Source organism: Drosophila hydei, unplaced genomic scaffold (assembly GCF_003285905.1).
Source record: "Drosophila hydei strain 15085-1641.00,03,60 unplaced genomic scaffold, DhydRS2 tig00000172-arrow-pilon, whole genome shotgun sequence".
Classification (NCBI taxonomy): Eukaryota; Metazoa; Arthropoda; class Insecta; order Diptera; family Drosophilidae; genus Drosophila; species Drosophila hydei.
The window spans coordinates 653,690-676,953 of NW_022045682.1; the positions used below are offsets into that span (position 1 = coordinate 653,690).

The following is a 23,264-nucleotide window of genomic DNA, read 5'->3' on the forward strand; positions in this document are numbered from 1 at the left end:
GAAAATAAACCCAACTTTTCGGACATATTCGCTTGTCACATCTATGTTTATAGTCTTATGAGTTTCGAGCTTCGCCACATTGAAATTGCTTCTGCTACTGCTTCACCAGCTGATTCCAGCCTTAACTTTCTTCTACAGTTTGTTACGTCTGCCATGAGACTAAAGGCAAGGAGCGTTGAGCTTTATATTTGAGCTAATACTACAATAAATTAATTTTTACTTAACCCATACACATTCAGCATTTAGTAGAAGCTGTAAAAATAATATCTTATCTAACCTTTATCTGAGGTTGTCTGTCAGAGTCACAGCTTTCTAATCTAGACTATAGACTCTTTATTATATGATTCTAAAGACCTGCAGCAGTCAGTCAGAGACATGAGCTTCAACTGGTTAGAGCGCAAGGAAGATGACAACGGGCACAGTACTTGAGCATTCGGATAATCTGCTGAATCGCAGAAATCGTCATCAGTTCCTGGCCACGTTTCTAGGTGAGCCAAGACTTAGTGGATACACGAAAGAAATTTCAATTGGCTCTTCCTTCCGTAGTGAACTTTTCGACTTTTGCTCATGGCATTGGCATCGGTTGGATGTCGCCTGTGATGAGAGCTTTGCAGACGCCCGACTCACCACTCAGCTTCGAGGTGTTTGTGGAGCAGATTTCCTGGATAGGGTCTCTGCTGGGCATTGGCAGTGTTGTTGGTAACCTACTAGCTGGCCTACTGCAGGATCGCATAGGGCGAAAGCCCGTAATGCTTGCTCTAACTGCGCCGTATGTAGTGAGTAGTTGACCTGTCCTTACAGCTGCCCACTTACCCCCAGCTCAATCTTGCTCTAGTGTTTCTGGCTGTTGTCCTACTTCGCCCAGAGCGTGGAGTATCTGTACCTTGCTCGTCTTTTGGCTGGCGTTACAGGTGGAGGAGGTTACATTGTGCTGCCCATATTCATCAGTGAAATATCAGATGCCAAGTGAGTCTACTTATAAATATACTCCACCTTTCTTTACAAAACCTTCCTTATATCTTATAGGATACGCGGTCGCCTTGCCTCCATGGTCATGCTCTCTGTTAACATGGGCATCCTAATGGGCTATATCTTATCCACAAATGTTGACTATTATCTGGCACCCTTCTTTGTCCTACCCCTTCCCATTTGCTATTTCATTAGCAATCTATTTCTCCCCGAGACGCCGTTCCACTTGATCAACAAAGGCAAATTTGCTGCAGCTGAAAAGTCTTTTAGATACTACAAAAATATCAGCGAGGATGACAAAAGCTCCATGCTGGAGTTCGAGGATATTAAACTGAAATTGACCAAGGAGAGGGCTTTAAATGTGAATGCCTTCAATTACAAAGACTTTGGTAAGCACCGAAGCAGCACACACTTATTGCACTCTTTTAAGCCTTCCATTTTCGCAGTGACTCCACGTGCCTTGAAGGCCTATTCTATAGCTATTATGCTGATATTCACGAATCAATTTACTGGCACCTTCTGCTTTGCTTCGTATATGTCGGATGTTTTTGCTCTCTCACATACCACCTTGGACATAGGCATGTGCACCATTATCATCGGAGTCATTCAGATCGTGGGCACCTATACGACCACATTGATATGCGACAGATTTGGTCGCAAGATATTGCTCTTGATCTCCAGTCTGGGCTGTGGCATTTGTCTGGCTGCCTTCGGCTCCTTCACCTATTTTGCAGAGCGCTACGATCTCTCCTCAGTTGGCTGGATGCCTCTGCTGCTGTTATCCTTGGATGTGTTTGTTTGCAATATTGGTCTGGTGGGCGTCTTGTTTGTCGTGCTGGTGGAACTAATGCCAGCCAAGGTGAGAATCTACTCTCTCTCTCTCTCTCTTTCTGTCTTTTAAATAATGGAATAATCAATATTTTTAGATCCGCTCAGTTGCTGTATCTGCATTTGTGATCGTGCTTAGCAGCATGGTTTTTCTGTCTCTGAAGATCTTTCCACTCTGCTTAAAATATTGGGGCATATCGATCACCTTGTGGAGCTCGAGTCTTGTTGCATTTGTTGGCTTTGTCTTTTTTCTGTTCTTTCTGGAAGAGACTAAAGGCAAATCAATGCTGGATCCTTGATAGAATTGAGCATTATATTTTAGTTAAAAATATTATTTTTAATAATTAAGGTAAATATGTAATATTTTAGACAAATTTTAGTGAATGGAATGTAAATTGTAAATTAAAAAGATGACGGACCTATCTTAAGCATCTTTATTACGGATCATGGTAATATAATAGGTTAAAGTAGCGCACGATGTTGGAAGTTGAACTTAATACAGATCGAGTTGGAGTCTCAATAATAAGATTCTTGACTCATGCTAATGCGGGCACCTTCCCTCACCTTCGAAACAGACAAATATTTAATTTCTCCCATTTGAATATTATATTTTACTATTTATTTCATTCATTTACTTCAGTCTTGACCTTGTAGAGTTGAGTAACTTTTGTTGCACTTTTCATAAACAAATGCAATCGAGCTGCTCGTTATACAGCTGCTCAGCTCATAGGCTGGCCTGAGCAAGCCTAGTCTTGGCAACAACTTCAACTCTTGGCCAAAAGCAGCAGCCCCAACCTGTTGAGCTCATGAAAAGCAAGTTTCACTATTCAGTATTTTATTAAAGCTTGACCAGTGCAGCAACTTAAATTCGACTGAGTTGGCAAATAAATTTTAGTTGCAAAATGTTGCTGAAACTATTTGAAAATCCAAATTGTTTGCTAAGCCGCAGAAATCGATATCAATTTCTAACCACGCTGTTAAGTGAGTGCGCAGAGGGAAATCTAATTCATCAATTGAAACCACTAATTTCCACTTCCAGTAAATCTGATTTGCATTTCTCATGGCATTGGCGTGGGCTGGCTGTCGCCCACCTTACGTAAGATACAATCAGACGAGTCGCCTCTCGAGTTTTCGCTGAGCATCTCGGAAATCTCCTGGGTGGGCGCCGCCTTAGGCTTAGGCACTGTACTGGGTAACATCTTGATGGGAATTATTCACTCGTGGGTTGGCAGTCGCCTCTGTCTGCTATTCATAGCCTTCCCACACTCGGTAAGCACTGAAGTCGAGTATTATAGAATCTGTACACATAGAAAGTTAAATGCCTCATTCAGTGCCTCTGGTTCCTGGTCTACTTTGCGAAGAGCACGGAATATCTGTTCATCGGACGCTTCCTAGCTGGCATTTCTAGCGGCAGCATGTACATTGTACATCCGATATTCCTCAGTGAAATCTCAGATGCCAAGTGAGTGACTAGAGAGTGAGCGAGAGAGAAAAGCTTCAAGCTCATTTGGACTTACTCTGCCATCAAGTGTAATCATTTGAACTCTTTCAGAATTCGAGGGACATTTGGTTCTATGGTCATGGTCTCGGTAAACGTGGGCGTACTCCTGGGCTACATATTGGGCACCCATCTGGCCTATCACATAATTCCATTCGTTGTGCTCATCTTACCTGTTAGCTACTTCATTTCTAATCTCTTCTTCATACGCGAATCTCCGATGCATCTCATCCGCAAGGGCAAGTACTCGGAGGCAGAGCAATCCTTCAGGTACTATAAGAACATCAAGGAAGAGAATCAGATTAGCGAAATGCCTGAATTCGAGGCTATGAAGGAGACACTGACACAGAGCGATAAGAACTCGGATAAGCTCACCGTCAAGGACTTCTGTAAGTTTAATATTGCCAAGCACATATCATGGTTCTCAAGTAATTTCCTTTCTTAGTAACTCGAGCTGCCATCAGAGCTTATGGCTCAGCTGCTGTTCTTGTTATTGTGAATCAATTCAGTGGGCTCTTTGCGACGATCAACTATATGTCGGACATATTTGCCAGGTCGGGCAGCACTATGGACCCAAATACCTGTACTATAGTCATAGGCATTGCTCAGATATTGGGAACATATACGACAACCCTTCTCTGCGACATTTGGGGTCGTAGAATCCTGCTGATAGTCTCGACAGCTGGGGTGGTCGTCAGTCTGACAGCCTTCGGTCTATTCAGCTACTTCGCACAGTGGCACGACTTAAGTGAGTGGAGCTGGGTGCCACTGTTGTTCATATCCTTGTACATATATTTGGGAAACATCGGGCTCATGGGCTGCTTCTTTGTCTTGCTGGTCGAGCTTTTTCCACTCAAGGTACGCGATATTAACTTGAAATTGTGAATATGCTGATTGGAATTTGACACGTTTCAGATACGCGCCGAAGCAACGTCGACTGCACTTGTTGTCTGCGGCATGTTCATGTTTATCATGCTCAAAATTTTTCCGCTGTGCATGGATCAATGGGGTATACCGCTGACGATGTGGTCTTGTGGAGGCATCACAGCAATTTGCTTTGTTTACTTTCTCCTCTTCTTGAAGGAAACCAAGGGCAAGTCTATGCTGGAGGACTGAAACCAACAATCAACTTCGGAGTGGACTCAAGCACGGCTAAAATCATTTGAAGAATTCTTGACAAAATATATAATAGATAAAGCTTAGAGTTTTCCTGTTGGGAAGTAGAACTTAAGCAGTTAGGTACTGCGGGTCATGGGACTAGAACTATATACATATAAATAATTGAAGTAAAATAAAACACATTCCACATTTGAATCGTTTAAGCAAAATGTTTAATTTATGGAGTGGTTCAGGAAGTGAATAGAGTCTATTTATTGCCCTATTTCAGTCTTGCTAAAGGCTTGAAGTAGCTTTTTATGGACTTACTATATAGAGTCTTGTATTAGACTTGATGTATTTTGAGTGCTATTGATGCGAGCACTTGAAATTGTGTTGACAACCAGCAATTAGGCATATATAGTAGATATCTATGCCCATGGGGGTGTGGCAAAATGAAACCTTATCACATGTAGTTTTACAGCGAGAGACTCAAACAACTGACAACTGTGATACTGTCGAGCTCCTCTATCTGTCTCTATCGAAAATGATATATTGAACAAGTGACTTGCTTTGACCCTCTCTACGAGTTGTCCAAACATTTAATATTCACTCCTCCAGAGGGGCGTGGCAAGCAAATAACTTTCTCTGCAAATCTTTGCATTTAACCTTGTTTAGTTGAATAACTTCTCTCTGGAATATGTAAATACAAAATGTTATCTGTCCACAATATTATTTACACATATGAATTTTATTAGGTTTGATGTCTCGGACCAGCGGCGTAAGCTCGTGGTCCGGGTTGTGATCTTCGGCATGCCACCTAAGCACAGCTGAGAACGCTTCAGCTGTGTCAGTCCTATGCGTGCAATTGCTGACCCATGCTTAGGTTGACTTATATATCTATATAAAAATATATATATTTATATATTTGTATATGAATTTTTGTGTAATAGAATCCCATCTGAGTGACTTATATATTTGCATGAACAACTTTAATCTTTATAGCAGCTTTTATCTTTAGTTCGAGTTCAAATGCAGCAGTCCCCGAACCTATTAAAGTCAGTGGGAGCCAAGCCCCATTATTCAGTATTCAAATGCGCCTTGGTCAGGTTGGATCTTTAAAATGTTTGTAAAATTATTCCAAAGTTCAAGTTGTCTGCTGAATCGAAGAAATCGCCATCAATTTCTATCCACGCTGTTCAGTGAGTGCAAAGAGAGATCTCTTAAACCAATATTTGACTATCGTAAAGCCCGCTTCTAGTAAACCTGATATGCATTGCACATGGCATTGGCGTGGGCTGGCTGTCGCCCACCTTACGTAAGATACAATCTGACGAGTCGCCTGTCGAGTTTTCCTTGAGCATCACGGAGATCTCCTGGGTTGGCTCCGCCTTAGGGCTAGGCGCGGTAGTGGGCAACATCCTGATGGGTGTTATCCATTCACACGTGGGCAGTCGCCTCTGCCTGCTCATCATAGCCTTTCCACACTCGGTAAGCACTGAAGTCGAGTATTATAGAATCTGTACACATAGAGTGTTAAATGCCTCATTCAGTGCCTCTGGTTCCTGGTCTACTTTGCGAAGAGCACGGAATATCTGTTCATCGGACGCTTCCTAGCTGGCATTTCTAGCGGCAGCATGTACATTGTACATCCGATATTCCTCAGTGAAATCTCAGATGCCAAGTGAGTGACTAGAGAGTGAGCGAAAGAGAAAAGCTTCAAGCTCATTTGGACTTACTCTGCCATCAAGTGTAATCATTTGAACTCTTTCAGAATTCGAGGGACATTCGGTTCTATGGTCATGCTCTCGGTAAACGTGGGCGTACTCCTGGGCTACATATTGGGCACCCATCTGGCCTATCACATAATTCCATTCGTTGTGCTCATCTTACCTGTTAGCTACTTCATTTCTAATCTCTTCTTCATACGCGAATCTCCGATGCATCTCATCCGCAAGGGCAAGTACTCGGAGGCAGAGCAATCCTTCAGGTACTATAAGAACATCAAGGAAGAGAATCAGATTAGCGAAATGCCTGAATTCGAGGCTATGAAGGAGACACTGACACAGAGCGATAAGAACTCGGATAAGCTCACCGTCAAGGACTTCTGTAAGTTTAATATTGCCAAGGACATATAATGGTTCTCAAGTAATTTCCTTTCTTAGTAACTCGAGCTGCCATCAGAGCTTATGGCTCAGCTGCTGTTCTTGTTATTGTGAATCAATTCAGTGGGCTCTTTGCGATGATCAACTATATGTCGGACATATTTGCGCTGTCGGGGAGCACTATGAATCCTGATACATGTACTATTGTGATTGGCATTGTTCAGATATTGGGATCATATACGACTACGCTTCTCTGCGATATTTGGGGTCGTAGAATCCTGCTGATAGTCTCGACAGCTGGGGTGGTCGTCAGTCTGACAGCCTTCGGTCTATTCAGCTACTTCGCACAGTGGCACGACTTAAGTGAGTGGAGCTGGGTGCCACTGTTGTTCATGTCCTCGTATATCTTTCTGGGTAATGTCGGACTCATTGGATGCTTCTTTGTTGTGCTCGTTGAGATGTTTCCGCTTAAGGTGAGAGTTTCTGATAGTCAATGATTTCTTATTCATATAGCTATATTATATATATTTCTACCTGGCAGATACGGTCTAAGGCAGCTTCTTCTGCCATTGTTGTTTGCAGCATGTTTGTGTTCCTAGCGCTCAACATTTTACCCATCTGCATGGCTCAATTGGGTATTCCGGTGACGATGTGGTCTTGTGCAGCCATCACAGCCTTTGGTTTTGTTTACTTTGTCTTTTTCTTGAAGGAAACCAAGGGCAAGTCAATGCTCGAGGATTGAGGTGCCTGAGCCTGAATTTAAATATAGTTAAATAGGGTTTTATTAATATTGAACTATGCGACGAGTAGGAGAAAGGAGACATATGTCTTATTTGACTTTTTATTGTCTCTCAGCTGGAGATTAGATCTAAGATACATCTTAAGAAATAAAACAGACTAGGCTTTAATGTAAGCTAACGTAATCTATGCCATTAAATAGGGCTTAGTCACATGGGCTAAGGAGCAGTGTCCTTAAGATGCTGAACATTGATTGACTTCTGCTGTTATTGGTTAATCCAGTTAGACCCATAATGAGATATTTATGCTTTAGGAAAAGTCTTCCTTCAAGTCAGCTTGCGAGCTTGAAAGTATGATTGCATTAGCCTGGCTGAATCATGAGGAGGCATCGTTTGCTAGCCTCTAACATCTACAGAAACCCGAGTCATAATGCGTTTCAAATTCAACAAAGAACAGAAATAGAAATGCTTTTATTGCAGCTCACTCGAGTACTCTTTGTTTACTACTTATCTTTATATTGTTGCGGTCTACAAAAGTTTATATCTGAATGCATTTCTTTATGGAGAGACAACTTCAGTAGCAAGTCAACTTTCTTCCGACATAGACTGAATCTAGAAGCTGGGAAAAATGATGGCGAAATGCTGGAGGCGTGCCAACTGTTTGCTCAATCAGAGGAATCGCCATCAATTGCTCGCGACAATGCTCAGTGAGTGATACCTACAGCTGGGCAGTGCCTCACAGCGTTCTTTATCTGTATAGCTTTACAGTTAATCTAATATGCATATCGCATGGCATGGGCATTGGCTGGCTCTCGCCCACGTTACGCAAACTGCAATCGACATCATCGCCACTTCAGTTTGCAATGGATGTCAACGATGTTTCGTGGGTGGGTTCGGCCTTGGGCTTGGGTTCCATGACGGGCAATATACTTAGTGGATTATTCATTAATCGCTTTGGGGCCAGGCTCTGTTTGCTATGCATAGCGGTGCCACACACGGTACGTAATGGAAGAACAAACAAAATTTGTTTTAAATTATTCGAACCACCCTCGTTTATCGTTTATACAAATATACGTTTTCTAGTGCCTTTGGTTTTTGGTCTACTTTGCCCAGAGCGTCGAGTTCTTGATTGTGGGTCGTTTCTTGGCTGGCATTACGGGCGGAGGCATCTACATAATACATCCATTATTTCTCAGTGAAATTTCCGATGCTAAGTAAGTCAGATTTCTACTTGCTCTCGATGAGGAGCTGAGTGGATTTATCCTGTCCGTCTATGAATGTCTGTTGTAAGCTAAAAAAGCCAAGGACTTGCTATTTGAAATGTATATGGATAGTTTTTATCGATAGTTCATCGATTTCCTCACTATCGATCATAAATGATTATTCGATTTGGTTTCCTAGTCATAGCTCGAGTACCTCAAAAGCTATAGGATTTAAATGTTGTTCCTTTGATGAATATACCGATTTTAAATATTTCGGATTTTATATACCTTTCGCTTTGAAAATTTGATTACGATTAGCTACGCAGTAAGCGAGTGCTTTTGTGATGTATGCATGAGAGAAGCAAGGCAGGGTTCAAGGTATTTACTAGTCAGGCACTCTTGCTTGTCACACATGAAACTCTAGGAATTGTAAATGATGACTAGAAATTGTACTACAGCTCGAGGGTGAGTCAACTCGCAATGAAATTTGTTTTATCTTCCACAGCATTCGTGGAACTCTGGCTTCACTAGTCATGCTCTCTGTAAATATTGGCATACTTCTGGGTTATATACTGGGCACACACTTAGCGTACCACACAATGCCTGCCGTAATGCTAATTTGTCCTCTGAGCTATTTCACCTTCGTTTTGCTGTTCATACGGGACTCCCCCATGCAGCTCATACGCAAGCTAAGGTTTGCAGCAGCTGAGAAGTCGTTTCGATACTATAAGAACATTAAAGATAGTGACAGTCTGGATAAGCAAACTTTGGCCATGCTGGAATTTGAGAATATTAAGTTGAAGCTGACCAACGGGGATGACAATGTGCCCGATAAGGTCAGCCTAAAGGATTTCTGTAAGTGGAAGCACATTTTCCAAGGTAACTTCTAAATTTCTAATTCAATATTCAGTGACACCTCTTGCGGCCAAGGGCTATGCCATGGCTGGGGTAATAGTCATTGCCAATCAGTTTAGCGGGCTCTTTACAATGGTCAACTATATGTCGGATATATTTGCAAAATCGGGCAGCAACATGGATCCGAATACCAGTTCGATTATTATTGGAGTAGTCCAAATTTTAGGCGCCTACGTGAGCACACTCTTGTGCGATGTTTGTGGACGCAAAATACTGATGTTGATTTCGTCAGCGGGCGTGGCTATGAGTCTAACCGCTTTTGGCCTCTTTACACACTATTCGAACATTTACGATTTGGGCGGCTGGAGCTGGGTGCCCGTAGCTTTGATGTCTCTTGACATATTTCTGGGCAACATTGGCTTGATTAGCTGCATTTTTGTGCTGATAGTCGAAATGTTTCCACATAAGGTGGGTTCTCTTATAATTTAAATTTCATATACATAGGGTAATGTTTACTTTCAGATACGAGCTCGAGCAACGTCTATATCAATTGTTGTCTGCAGCTCGTTGGTATTTCTGATTCTCAATATTTTTCCTCTGTGTATGGCACAGTGGGGCCTGCCGGCTACCATGTGGTCGTGTGCATGCATAACGGCTGTATGCTTCATATGTTTTTTGTTATTTTTAAAAGAAACCAAAGGAAAGTCCATGGTTGAAGATTGATAATAAATACAGACCGTTAAGTATGTTTGAAGACGATTAATCTTTCGTTATCGATAAGGCATACAGAAAATCCAGACGACAAAAGCTGTCTGCTATGTCATTCATATAATTAACTTCAAAGGCGCCACAATGTCAACTTCGTTGAGTTGCATGCCATCGTTTACTGACTTAATTTAAATAAATTAAGTTCAATACAGAAAGAATGTACTACGAAAGCTGACTGATATACATAAGTTAAATTGTCTATAGAAAATATGGTCTATAGAGCTAACCCATAATGTAAACAACTGGTAAAGCGTATAGAAAGTGCACACAACAAAAGCTGCTTGCTATGTCATACATTTTATAGATTTCAAATTATGAAGGCGCGCCAATGACTACTTCGTTGAGTTCAATGCATTACCAGTTTTCGATTCTCGATTGTACACAGAAACAGGTCAATCGATTAATAATTTAATTCAAATAAACAGAAATCCGGTAAATGTGCACAGCAAGAGCTGCGTAAACAACAACAAAAAAGTGCGTAAATCGTTCATCGCTTAATGAACTGCATTGCCTGAGCAAAATAAATGTTAGATTTCGATAAATGTTGATTGCAATACAATATAACTTGCTTGCAGCTCGATCATCATCGAAAATAATTAAAATAATTTCAAATGAATACGTTACTTTTCGGCATATTTTTCATGTATGTTATTTTAAATAGATTTAATTACATATAATTAGTTAATGTAAACATAATGCAACATTACAATTTGTTGTGTGTATGTGTGTGTGGTTGTTTGCGTTACACGGTTTTCTCGGCAGCCAACTTAAAACTAATTAAAAAACTAGCATACTAAATCACAGTGTTTTTTCCCAAGTGAAAAAATTTGCAAAAATCTACAAAAATTTCTAGAATATAGATAATGTATATAGACATAGTACAGTATGTGCGATATGCAATAATAATTATATATAAAGATATTTTAATATGGGCTTTTGAAATTGTATTAATTTTGGATTTAAAACGTAAATTAAAACAAAGTTCTCAAATATTTTCCTTTTAGCAGCAACATAATAATTATAATAACTACAATAATAATAATAATAATTGGATTTAGATTTAAGGTAAATGGCTAACAATTAAAAATGCATAAAACAAAAACAAAAATTGCTGTTTACAAAAAATGCAACAAACAACAAATTTTGGATATAGCGCCTGCCGTTTGCCAAATACATAAATATATATATATATGTATATATACATAAAAGTATATAAGCTAATTGTAGATAATAATTAATAATAAATGTGGCTTGAATATTGAATCACAACAATTGGCGCACGTTTGTAATTTGTTCAACATTTTGTGGAGTTTTTTTTCTGTTTTTTTTTTTTTTTGATTTTTAGATTTATAGGATTTATGGAAGGCTACACACTAATCATTACGTATCACTGGTTCGTTGTCAGCTATATATATCACGACTTTTGTGGACAGCGGAGATAGCGCAATACCGCATAGCCCAATCCCCGAAATACCAGAAAGAACATCATCAATATTAGCGTATTCAGCCAGAGCGGAGATGTTGAATTTTGTGCTTTGAGTATTTCCTCATATGGAATGAATTCGGTTGTCTGCTGTTTGCATATCTCATAGCTGCTCGGCGATCCGCAGCTAGAATTGATATTCAAATATGTTAATCGATTACAATTGAAGTTGAGTGAGACTTCGCTTACCTAATAGCCGGTCCCTCGCGAAACTCGAGAATCTGCATATTCTGGTATGCATAGTGTATCATCGATGTGTAACGTATCCAGCTGAGACCTTCCGGAATGCGCGACGACAAATACCCGCCGAAGAGCTGTGTGGCAAGCGTATAGAGTGCACTCAGCGTAATGCTCACATTCATGTCCATGCAGCAGGCGCCAATGAAGAAGCCAACGCTCTGTGCCACAATCGTATTCAACAGCAAAAAGATGAGCATCAGAAAGAAGAGCTTCAAGCTGCCAAGCCAAAATCAAGTTCGTTAACTTAACTACTAAATTGCGAATGAACAACAGCTGCTCACCTGCTGCAGCCCAGCATGGGATAGCTTATCATGAGGTAGACAGTTGGCAGCGTTATCACCAAAGGCAGCTCCGCGCACATTTTTGCCAGATAGTAGGCAGAGAGCCGATACGCGCCCGAGCGACGCTCCTTACTGATCACCTCACGTTCTGAAGGAACTAAAAATATAGAAATTAGTTAAATTAAATCGAGTGCTGAGAGTAATCCCTAATACTCACATGAATTGAGCGCACCGAAGAGTGCAAAGAGCATCCAATAGGTTTGCGAGAAGAACATCCAGCCCTGCAGGTCGTGAAGGAATTCCTCGGTGCGAGGCAGCTGGAACCAAATGGCGCCCGCCATCAGAGCCAGACCAATGGTTTGGAACCAATTCAACTTGGACAACATACGCGGCTTGGCCTCCTTGAAATTGCGACTCGATAGGACGCTGAACTGCGTGTAAAAACGCGTTGGATACGAGAGCCAATCGTCGTCGTTCACGGAGCCTTTGCCCACACGATACGATTGGCAATCACTGGAGGCACAGGAACTGAAATTTGATTGCGAATCGGCACCGGACCAGACCAAATGCTGCGCAGCCTCCTCATCGGCCTCGCAGCCTCCGTTCGCTGTGTGATACTGATGATGATGATGGTGATTGTGGTGATGATTGTGGGGCTGATGATGTCGCTGATTGTAGTAGTTGTTGATGATGTCGTTGATCAGTATGGTGTCCTGCTGCTGCTTCGATTTGTCCGGACTGCTAATGCAGTTGCGATTCAAATAGTTGCCATGCGACTCCTTGGCAGCTATGAATAGCTTCTCACGTATATCCGGATGCGACTTCAGCTGCTCCACTGCAAGCCAAAAGCTTAGTTAGCCTGAAGATATCTACAATGGCAAGCGTTTACTTACACACAAAGTCTGCGGGATTGTAGTGCGCCTTGATGGTCACCCCAATGTTCTCGAAGTGCCTGTAGATATTGTTCACCTCGCCGAAGTATGCGGTTCGTCCTTGATGCAACAGCAGCAACTTGTCGAACATGTGAAACATCTGCGACGACGGCTGATGCACGCTTATCACAATTGTCTTCTGCTCCAGCTGCGCGTAACGCTTCAGCACCTTCATCAACGATATGGCCGAGTGGCTGTCCAGCCCAGAGGTGGGCTCCTTGAAAAGGCAACGGAGACGAACCGAATTTCATTAATTGTATGTCTTATTAAGGCTTGCAGACTTCATATCTCGTATAGTTGCTATATCGTATGTTGCTTCCCTTTATATCGTTTCTTATATCGTATCCCCCACCCTCACTTTTACTCACATCAAGCAGCATTAGAAGCGGATTGGTCAACAGTTCGCATGCGATATTCGCACGCTTCTTCTCGCCGCCCGACAGTCCCCGGTTGAGGTAGTCGCCAAACTTGGTCTGCTGGCAGCAGGTGAGCTCCAGCATCTCCAATATATGGTCGACCAGCCGCAGCTTCTCGGCGCGCGCCATCTTCTCCGGCAGACGCAGCAGCGCCGTATACGTGATGGTCTCGCGCAACGTTAACTGCGTAAAGAAGATCTCCTCCTGCAGCACGTAGCCAATTTTGCGACGCCAGCGCTTGGAGAGGGGCTCGCGATTCAGATAGACGCTGCCGCTATCAAAGTGCCGTTGCCCGCTGAGGCAATCGAGCAGCGTGGTCTTGCCGCTGCCCGAAGGACCCATAATAGCCAGCACCTCGCCAGGGCTGCACACAGACAGAGAGAAGGGGGAGAGCGAGACAGAGAGACAGAGAGAGAGAGAGAGAGAAATAGAGTTGACTTTATTAGTTTATCAACGTTTCAGTGGCTTGTTGTTATTGTTTAGTGTGGTTTGTTTACATGTTTGTTTGCTGTTGCTGCTGTTGTTACCTGACTAATCCACTCACATCGGAAAGAATTTTGCGCTCGTTGTGCAGCACATTTAAATTCTGAAATGTTAACTGTAATGTTGGTTGTTGTTGTTGCAATTGCTGTTGTGCTTGTTGCTGCTGTGCAGTAGGAAGTTGTTGCTGCTGTTGCTTTGCAGCATTTATAAAGGGAAATGTTAACGAAGGCGCCTGAGCCGCACTGCAAAGAGAGAGCAAAAATGGAAAAAGGAAAATTATTTAATAAATAAGTTAATTTTTATTTAATTAAGAAATTTTAATTTTACATTTTTTCTAATAATCTAATTTAATATAATAATAATTTTTTATTAGTTTTTTTTTAATTTGTTCTTATTCTGTAATTTTAATTTTTTTAGTTTTATATTTTGTCATTACATTTTATTCATTATTATATCAATATATTTTTCTATTTTTTTCACTATATTATTTTGCACACCAAATATTCTGAAAAATTCAATATATATATTATATTATATTCACATAAATTTCCCTCATAAAAGAACCTATAAGGTTTATCAGAGTTTTATGGGGTATATTTTATCTTGTATATATGTTACAAAATATGATGAAAGTTTAACAAACTCTGCAAATAAATTGTAAAAAAAATCAACAATACCACAAAAAATGTATAAAAATTAAAGAGCTTTAGGCTGAACTTGCATTACAAATACCCTGTAATTAACCGTTGCTAGCAAGTGGCCCAAAAGTAGGCAGTAAAAATTGATGAACTTTGTATAATATTATAAAATAATTATTTAATATATGTTCCATTAACAATATAATAATAGTTATATTTAAATTACAAAAACATCTACTTGTTTCTCAATTTTTTAATAAAATATTTTATATATATCATTCATTCAATATTTCATTTTATATTGAAAGTAACGCTATCACATACAGCGCGCTTTGTTTTAAAAATACATATAAAATATATGCATCAATTGTTATCAAACATGTTTACAGCTTTATAATACCCCTTTCATGCGTTTAACGGCTGTAGGGTATAAAGAAACAAAAGTCAATGCACCCCTCCCCAAGCAAAAGTAAAATCTGTGTGTGCGAGCTGCGAGGCGGGCGTTCATTTAGCCTCTGTATAAATGTGTGTGTGTGTGTGTGTGTGTTGGCTTCTTTATGTGGAGAGCAACACAATAGCAGCTCAACGGTCGATTCTCCACTGTCAACTGTTATCGCCGATATCACATGTGTGTGTGAACGCGTCGCGTCGCGTCACGTCGCATTGCATTATCACACGCTCGCTCTCTTACGCCCACTCTCGCTCTCAGTCGCTCTCCCACTCGTACGCACGCACGCTGCGTGCTCTCTCTGTTTTCCTTTTGGCTCAACTCTCGGTCAATGCTTCTGTTTCGTGCTCCTCCAACATGCACCAATACCAATGCCTGCCCTGCCGTACCGTACCAAGTCAATAGCCTCTGTTCTCTTCTCGCCCCTTTCTCCCTTGCTTGGCTCATGCTGACTCTTTTGCTCCTGTTGTCGTTTGTTTGTGTTGTTCTTGTTCTACCTATCAAATTAATTTGAATTTTTTTTTTTTTCACTTCGTCAGCCTTTGCGATTATCTCGCCGCTCTTCCAACTGCTGGCTTCATTGCCTGTGTAACTAGCTGGAGAGGAAGGTTGTTTCTCTCTTTAAATAGTGAGTGGAGTTAATACTTTCAATTTCTAGCAAGTACTCTAATGCACATAGCATATATACATTCATCATCACAAGCTGACCTAGCAAACCGGCTGACCTTCACCTTTTATCCCTATATTACTGACTTATAAATCTGCCCATTGAACCATCAACTATAAATCAATAAGAAAGCAACAAATGCGTTGATTCAATGTAAAAGATAAACATCAATAGCATCCTCTTTCGTGAAGAACCAATAAATTCGAAAAAATAAAATCGAATATTTAAAATTCTACAAAAAAAAGAAAATGTAAATGTTCGAAATGGGAAGCCAAAGTAAATAGAGAGTGCAATGAACCGCAATGTGCGTGCATATGAGACGGCAATACCAACAACAACTATAACAAAAACAACAACAGCAACGGCAACAACAACAAAAGCGACGTCAGGCACAGGCCCCAAGTGGGGGTCAATGCAGTCAGCCAGAGACAACAACGTCAAACAAAGCATATACGCACGTACACACACGGACAATCACACACACACATGGAGATACATGTTGCAAGCGCATGCAAAGTATCTGATGAATACGCAGCTATGCCTATCCCTCTGTCCGTCCATCTGTCACAGTGCGCCTAGAAGTCAGCCTATATACATACATAACAACAATTGCAATGTCCGGGTCTGAAAAGTCTGATATGCGCCTGAACAATCAGCACAATCAAACATACATATATGATATATGACATTCTAAGCAGGCTAAGTACAGTTCTTATCCTCAAGATCTTATCAACTAGTCTTTTATTGTGATAATGTCAATTATATCAAGTTCAAAGTTTATAACTAAAACTTTGCCTACTTACTTACTTGATCTTGCATACTCAGTATCTATAACATGTCTAGTGAATAGTGGGAATGGTATGGGAATGGAATACTTAATAGAAAATGGAATTCAATTGAATCAATTGCTTAAACGTGATTAAAAATCAGTTCAGCAGTTTTATTTATACTATCCCAAGTCAAGAGAGTAAAAATGGAAATGGAACACTTAACTGGAAATTTGATTTAATATATTTTAAATAACTATTTAAGTTCATTTAGCTCACGAGGTTTATTTATATGTCAAGTCATGTGAAGGCAACCAATGAAACAAGTGGAAGTGGAACACTTACACAGAAATATGTATTAAGCTTTTCAAATTCATTTTCTGTTAAACAGGCTTACTTATTATGAACATATTTAGTGGAGCAAATGGAAATAAAACATAGAATGAATAATGATAGATATACAACTTCTACAGCTCACTCATGAAATGCAATGAATTACATTGTTAAAATTAATATAAATCGCTTGGAACAAGTGGAATTGGAACACACTCGATATATATGAACATTAAATGCTATTACGATATTCAAAGTACTCTTAAAAGTTATCGAACTTGACAATGACCTTGGACACATTAGATCGATTTTCAGATCGTAGATCGTTTGATCGTAATATCGTAAAAGCTTTTAATAATTACTTTTTTATAGTGTTAACAAGCGCTTATATAGACTTCTCCCTCTGTTAAATCACCCATTAGAGTACAGCCATAGACTTTAAGGGAAGTCTATTCCAAAGCTGCCTACGTGAGCTTCGTCACATGGATCCGTGTGATTTATAAAAACTCAGTCGGAGCTTAACAAATTTCGGATGGTTGTTCGACAAATGTCGATTACGAATTGAAAGAAAGTAAAAAACGAGCGAGAATGCTGAATTTATGTTAAAAATACAACTAGAGTTCCAATGAATTTTTTTATGGCCAAGTAAATGTTGTTACCAAGAAATATATTTATATTTATTATTATTTTTGTTTCTTTTATTTCTTGCGCTTCTTCTAAGGTGTCACGTGTTTGTCAGCGCTCTTAACTGGTTGTTGTTGCTGTTTATTCTAGCATGAAAAACAGTGGAAAAAAGTGCATTTTTCGCAGTTATTTTTGGGGCGAAGCGTGCCACCTGAGCCACGTTCCAGTTTAGTGGGTCAGCACGAGGAATTTCATGATGAGTGTGCCAATGCTAATGGAAAAGAACTCAGTCAGCAGATTCACAAGGTTATCGAGCGGCGAATGCGACTGGAACTGAGCTCGAAGATGAAATTACGAAATTCTTTGTAAGCTAACAAAATTTGTCAAATGAGCGGAGATTAGATCGGTAGTCGGGCATGCCATATAAATATGGTATATCTAGTGGCCATGCCCATTTTGGAAAGTAGCCAAGCTAAACAACATAAACTTAACGCATTCAATTTCTATTTGATAGACGTCATTAGAGCGTTCATTCAGCGAAAGCGATGAGGAGATGCCAGTTCCCTCCAAAAATAAAGCGAATAAAAAATAAAAGCAAAATAAAAATTCAAAAATGCATAAAAACTTAAACTAAAAACAAACACCTATACGCAAATATAAAAAAATCATAAATAAGCTGAAATTAAATTAAAACTAAAACTATTTAAAAAAAAAAATTGAAATACCTAAAAAATTAAAAAGAAAACAAACTAAATTAAAAATATAACAAAAAATAAATAAAACTAACTAATAAAAACAGGATTTTCTCTACTATGAACTCTGTAGCCATCTTCAAAAAATATATATTATATATAAAGATTGAGAAAAAATCGATTGCAAATTAAACATCTCCCATAGAGCTTATGTAACCTATGAAAAATTGCCCATAGTGAAATATATCAATTTCAAAAACAAACATGACACTATAATGCCCAGCTATATAATAATAACCCAAAAAAGTTCATAATTTACGTAATTAACAAATGAGAGGAAAAAACTACAACAACATCAGCAGCGAGCAACAAATGATGTTGATTAAGGCCACTAAGGCAAACAGCTTTCTAGTTGTTTTTAAAGGGAGCTACTATGCTTAATGGGCAGCAGAGCTGGGCTTGAGAGGAAGTGAGAGAGGGAGAGGAAGATGCAGAGGGCGGACAACTCCATAGCGAGTGGGAGGGAGGGGAGCATAGCGTAGGTCTAGCATAGAGCGGCTGCCAGAGAGTGCGAGCAGCATAGCCGCGAGTCTGGCGCTTCTTGTGTACGCAAAAGGTTGTTGACTCTTTACAACAGCAAAACAGACAGCGAAAATAATATAATTCGCACGCACGCACACACACACAGAGGGAGAGAGAGAGAGAGAAGGCGAGCAAAAGACAAAAAAAAAAAAACAGAAAAAATGCGCAAAAATTACGTGAAAGTTTGGCATTGCATACGAACACATCCAGACAACACACACATACGCACGCACACACACACACACACACACACACACACACGCAGCTAAGCAGAAGCGCACGCAATCAAAACCAAAAATTTTTGAAATTCTTATCGCGTTTTTATTCTTTATTTTACTTTATTTTATTTATTTATTTATTTTTTTTTTTTTGAATACATTGACCGATATTAAACAAGTTGACCAAGTCTGCCTGAGCATGTATGTGTGTGTATGTGTGAAGGGCTTGAAGAGTTCATTGACAGCGTCTTTTATTGTTTATTTTTTTTTTTTGGTAATTTTTAGGCCTTTTTGTCTATTTTTAGATGTTTTAGTATTTATTTATTTGTTTGTTTATTTACAAGTGTTAAGAAATTTCAATCCAAATAGTTATTGGCTGACAAAAAAATTGGGTCACCAATTAGTTGTATTTTTTCCTTCGCATTTTTATTGGTTTTTTTTTTTATTAAAAATTTGTGCAATTTATTTGATGTTTTTTTTTTTATTTTCTTTTTTTTGCAAGTTTGTTTTGTATTTTCGCTCAGCTGCTTTTAATTAATATTTGCGTAGCTTCCTAAACAAATTGACAAATGCGGAACATGTCGCTATATATATGTATATATATTTGACTATATATTATACTTTGATTTTTTGTTGTTTGCTTTCGTCTTTGTCTTTCATTTCATTTCATTTCTATGCTCAATTGCGTATATTTTTTTTAAATTTTTTTCTTTCTTTTTGGCCTGTGTTACTGACCCAATTCTTTTGTTGTTTGCTTTGGTCATTTCTTTTTCTTTTTTTTTTTTGATTTGTTATTTATGACCGACTTAATTTGTAGCCTCGACTATGCAAATTTGTTGTTTCTTCTTTCGATAGCCTGATTTTGTTTTTGGGGTATTCGGCTGCTAGAGGATCTTCAAGGGTATGTTGCTTAATCAGACTTAATTTGCGCTGCGCTCTAACTAAGGCCTTCAATTTATGCAATCCACTTAGTGAGCTCAACTCAATTGTCTCAGCCTAGAACTCAGTCTAAAAAGTTAGAATCAGGAAATATGTTTCGAGGTTAAATAACTAAATGTTTTATATTTATAGGGTATTCAAGAGTCAGGCATTTCATTGGCAACTGAGTTAGACAACTTATAAGTGGGCTATGTTAATTATGTTTGCTTTATAGGGTATTCAAGCATCAGCGAAAACATTTGCAATGTATTTTTAGTCGCTTTTTGGTTTAAGGAATTCAAATTGGAATTTTAGCTTAATTTAAATATGAATTTTGCACAAATTTCTTGTGAATACTTAGGCTCAGCTATGCTTATTGGATTTTTGTTCTTCTAAAATGAACTTAGGAAATTTAACAGTTGAATGCTCTGCGCAGGGCTCAGGGTATGTAGGTCAGTGTGTCCTAGTCGAGCACACCCGATTGGAAGACTGTTGCTTGCTATTCAAATGTATTTCATAGGGTATCTGAGTGTCCGTCACTGCGCATTGGATGCCTTTTCTAATGGTTTTCGTTTTATAGCTTTAGCTTTGAAAATTTGCGCAAGGCTCTGCTCGCACGCGCTTGCAGGCGCCTACGAGTCGTATACGTAATTTATGCATGTGCACAAGAGACATTCTGGCTTACATATATATTTTTAAGATATATATGTACACGTATTTATATCAATTCCAGTTCTTGACTGTTCTGAGTGGGTGTTGTTCTGTTTTCTTTCTTTCTTTCTAAATTGAATTCGAAAGGTGGCTTAGAAAGCAGACAGGCAGCCAGGCAGCCAGGCAAGCAGGCAAAACTGAGAACTGAGAACTGCGAACTGAGAACTGACAGCTGAGAGCTGAGGAAAAAAGTCAACCAACTACTTTCAGAGTTGACCAACTTTTGGCTAAGATTACACTAGATTACATTATATAAGCGCGTACGTAATTGAATCGAAGAGGGGCGTGGGCTAGGCGCAAGGGGCAAGGGGCGTGGACGTGCCGCTGCTGCTGTTGACATTAGCAGCGAGAGGAAGTTCATAAATTTGCAGCGCTTTCTTCTCGTCTCTTATTTTTTCTTACACAGTTTCACGAACTTTCACGTCACATTGTGTGGTAATTAGTTAGCTGGGAATTATGCTTCCTTGTTTTTTTTCTTTTTTTTTTTGCAATTGATTGGCAGCGTCCAAGTGGGCCATCAGTTTGTCTATGTGTATAATTTAGCATATTAATTGACACAGTTGCCAGCTATACATACACACAAACATATATATTTAAATACTCTGCCAGCTGCTGTTGCTGTTGTTGTTGTTGCTGTTCTACGCACTTTCTCCTAGTGTGAGATCTTTATGAACTATGCAAAAAAAAGCAGAGAAGAGAAGAGAAGAAGCTGAAAAATGTCACGAGAAAGCCACAAAATGCATTTAATGCAGTAAATATGCCTCAATAGTCAAGCATTTGATTGCGAGATTTGAAAGTGTCATTGGAACTGGGTCAGCTATCTATATACATATATACACTATAATATATCATATAGACTCCGCTGAAACTGGAGACGTGAACTCTAGTTAACAGAAGACTCGACTCGACTCGAGAGTCGAGAGCTCCAAACATATTACATCACAAAAGCTGAACAGTTAAATGTCCATTATGCAGATAAAACAACAAAACAATTAAAAAAGCAAAACACCAAAAGCTAACTAAACAAGAGAGTCTATATCGAATGGGGAATACCCTTCCACCTGACCGATTTATGTGGCTCATGTATTGAAATTTACATCTTCTATCTTCTATCTTCTATCTTCTATCTTCTATCTTCTATCTTCTATCTTCTATCTTCTATCTTCTATCTTCTATCTTCTATCTTCTATCTTCTATCTTCTATCTTCTATCTTCTATCTTCTATCTCTATCTTCTATCTTCTATCTTCTATCTTCTATCTTCTATCTTCTATCTTCTATCTTCTATCTTCTATCTTCTATCTTCTATCTTCTATCTTCTATCTTCTATATTCTATCTTCTATCTTCTATCTTCTATCTTCTATCTTCTATCTTCTATCTTCTATCTTCTATCTTCTATCTTCTATCTTCTATCTTCTATCTTCTATCTTCTATCTTCTATCTTCTATCTTCTATCTTCTATCTTCTATCTTCTATCTTCTATCTTCTATCTTCTATCTTCTATCTTCTATCTTCTATCTTCTATCTTCTATCTTCTATCTTCTATCTTCTATCTTCTATCTTCTATCTTCTATCTTCTATCTTCTATCTTCTATCTTCTATCTTCTATCTTCTATCTTCTATCTTCTATCTTCTATCTTCTATCTTCTATCTTCTATCTTCTATCTTCTATCTTCTATCTTCTATCTTCTATCTTCTATCTTCTATCTTCTATCTTCTATCTTCTATCTTCTATCTTCTATCTTCTATCTTCTATCTTCTATCTTCTATCTTCTATCTTCTATCTTCTATCTTCTATCTTCTATCTTCTATCTTCTATCTTCTATCTTCTATCTTCTATCTTCTATCTTCTATCTTCTATCCTATCTCTAATCTTCTATCTTCTATCTTATTCTATCTTCTATCTTCTATCTTCTATCTTCTATCTTCTATCTTCTCTATCTTCTATCTTCTATCTTCTATCTTCTATCTTCTATCTTCTATCTTCTATCTTCTATCTTCTATCTTCTATCTTCTATCTTCTATCTTCTATCTTCTATCTTCTATCTTCTATCTTCTATCTCTATCTTCTATCTTCTATCTCTATCTTCTATCTTCTATCTTCTATCTTCTATCTTCTATCTTCTATCTTCTATCTTCTATCTTCTATCTTCTATCTTCTATCTTCTATCTTCTATCTTCTATCTTCTATCTTCTATCTTCTATCTTCTATCTTCTATCTTCTATCTTCTATCTTCTATTTTCTATAACAAAGGCCTTATACCCTTGCGTAGGGTATTCAAACAAAACTCGTGTGCAAATTAGTTGCGCAAATATTGAAACTGCATTTGAGTGCATTTCAGCTCAGCGGAAGTAAACAGCAAAACCCACACGGAAAAATCATAAAATAACGTAAATTTAGCATAGCTAAAGAGCGTTAGAAAAGAAAAAACTTATAATAATATGTTATTAAGTTATATGTATTTATAATAACATAAGTATATATACTCGGAAGAAACAGCCAAGCAAAGAGAAGACTTTGAAACAAACTCTGACAAACATATGCCAAAAATAATAATTTAAATCAGATCAAGCCGGAACTTGTTCTAGTTCCAGTTAGAAAGGTTATCAAACAAATAAATTTAAACGTTTAGTAAATAAAAGTTTATTAGTAAAAATTATTGCTAATTCAATGAACTTAAAATTTTGTTTACATTCGCCTCAAGGTGTGAAAAATGAGTGAAAAACTCAGGAAATATATGAAAGATACTTGAAATGCCAGATATCTTCTTTGA

The 23,264-nt window shown here is 38.7% G+C and overlaps 4 protein-coding genes across 5 annotated transcripts in view; 3 read left to right on the top strand and 1 right to left on the bottom strand.

Moving 5' to 3' along the window:
• The first annotated feature begins 363 nt into the window (after positions 1–363).
• LOC111599335 lies at positions 364–4,476 on the top strand. The gene is made up of 12 exons (XM_023314960.2): positions 364–488; positions 547–776; positions 836–966; positions 1,027–1,358; positions 1,416–1,828; positions 1,896–2,095; positions 2,693–2,778; positions 2,837–3,066; positions 3,129–3,259; positions 3,350–3,684; positions 3,741–4,043; positions 4,211–4,476. Exons 1-12 carry the CDS (start codon positions 407–409, stop codon positions 4,459–4,461), a joined length of 2,724 nt encoding a protein of 907 aa, XP_023170728.2. The 5' UTR covers positions 364–406; the 3' UTR covers positions 4,462–4,476.
• A 1,015-nt stretch (positions 4,477–5,491) lies between these two features.
• Positions 5,492–7,392, top strand: LOC111599337 (facilitated trehalose transporter Tret1-like). The gene is made up of 6 exons (XM_030223359.1): positions 5,492–5,592; positions 5,652–5,881; positions 5,944–6,074; positions 6,165–6,499; positions 6,556–6,968; positions 7,037–7,392. The coding sequence occupies exons 1-6, from the start codon at positions 5,514–5,516 to the stop codon at positions 7,235–7,237; spliced, it is 1,389 nt and encodes a 462-aa protein (XP_030079219.1). The 5' UTR covers positions 5,492–5,513; the 3' UTR covers positions 7,238–7,392.
• Positions 7,393–7,843: 451 nt separating this feature from the next.
• Positions 7,844–10,018, top strand: LOC111599304 (facilitated trehalose transporter Tret1-like). Its single transcript, XM_023314914.2, has 6 exons — positions 7,844–7,939; positions 8,001–8,230; positions 8,316–8,446; positions 8,940–9,289; positions 9,345–9,757; positions 9,812–10,018. Exons 1-6 carry the CDS (start codon positions 7,861–7,863, stop codon positions 10,010–10,012), a joined length of 1,404 nt encoding a protein of 467 aa, XP_023170682.2. The 5' UTR covers positions 7,844–7,860; the 3' UTR covers positions 10,013–10,018.
• Positions 10,019–11,283: 1,265 nt separating this feature from the next.
• LOC111599361 (ABC transporter G family member 21) overlaps positions 11,284–23,264 on the bottom strand; it is a 28,600-nt gene continuing 16,619 nt past the window's right edge. For both annotated transcript variants that reach the window (XM_023314993.2, XM_030223365.1), the window contains exons 3-9: positions 13,937–14,134; positions 13,362–13,773; positions 12,955–13,210; positions 12,279–12,896; positions 12,062–12,218; positions 11,730–11,996; positions 11,284–11,667 (exon numbers count right to left, since the gene is read on the bottom strand). In XM_023314993.2, the coding sequence (XP_023170761.2) occupies positions 11,472–11,667; positions 11,730–11,996; positions 12,062–12,218; positions 12,279–12,896; positions 12,955–13,210; positions 13,362–13,773; positions 13,937–14,134 (2,104 nt within the window). In that variant the 3' untranslated portion in view covers positions 11,284–11,471. The remainder of the gene's footprint in view (positions 11,668–11,729; positions 11,997–12,061; positions 12,219–12,278; positions 12,897–12,954; positions 13,211–13,361; positions 13,774–13,936; positions 14,135–23,264) is intronic.

What these genes read in the sequence shown, in the direction of transcription:
- LOC111599335 (XM_023314960.2), top strand. Translation starts at nt 407, where the DNA reads ATGACAACGGGCACAGTACTTGAGCATTCGGATAATCTGCTGAATCGC. An exon ending in ATTTCTAACCACGCTGTTAA is followed by an intron (nt 2,779 to 2,836) that starts GTGAGTGCGCAG and finishes TTCCACTTCCAG; the next exon opens with TAAATCTGATTTGCATTTCT. An exon ending in TCATAGCCTTCCCACACTCG is followed by an intron (nt 3,067 to 3,128) that starts GTAAGCACTGAA and finishes TGCCTCATTCAG; the next exon opens with TGCCTCTGGTTCCTGGTCTA.
- LOC111599337 (XM_030223359.1), top strand. Translation starts at nt 5,514, where the DNA reads ATGTTTGTAAAATTATTCCAAAGTTCAAGTTGTCTGCTGAATCGAAGA. An exon ending in AGTGAAATCTCAGATGCCAA is followed by an intron (nt 6,075 to 6,164) that starts GTGAGTGACTAG and finishes GAACTCTTTCAG; the next exon opens with AATTCGAGGGACATTCGGTT. An exon ending in GCTCACCGTCAAGGACTTCT is followed by an intron (nt 6,500 to 6,555) that starts GTAAGTTTAATA and finishes TTCCTTTCTTAG; the next exon opens with TAACTCGAGCTGCCATCAGA.
- LOC111599304 (XM_023314914.2), top strand. Translation starts at nt 7,861, where the DNA reads ATGATGGCGAAATGCTGGAGGCGTGCCAACTGTTTGCTCAATCAGAGG. An exon ending in ATTGCTCGCGACAATGCTCA is followed by an intron (nt 7,940 to 8,000) that starts GTGAGTGATACC and finishes ATAGCTTTACAG; the next exon opens with TTAATCTAATATGCATATCG. An exon ending in AGTGAAATTTCCGATGCTAA is followed by an intron (nt 8,447 to 8,939) that starts GTAAGTCAGATT and finishes TATCTTCCACAG; the next exon opens with CATTCGTGGAACTCTGGCTT.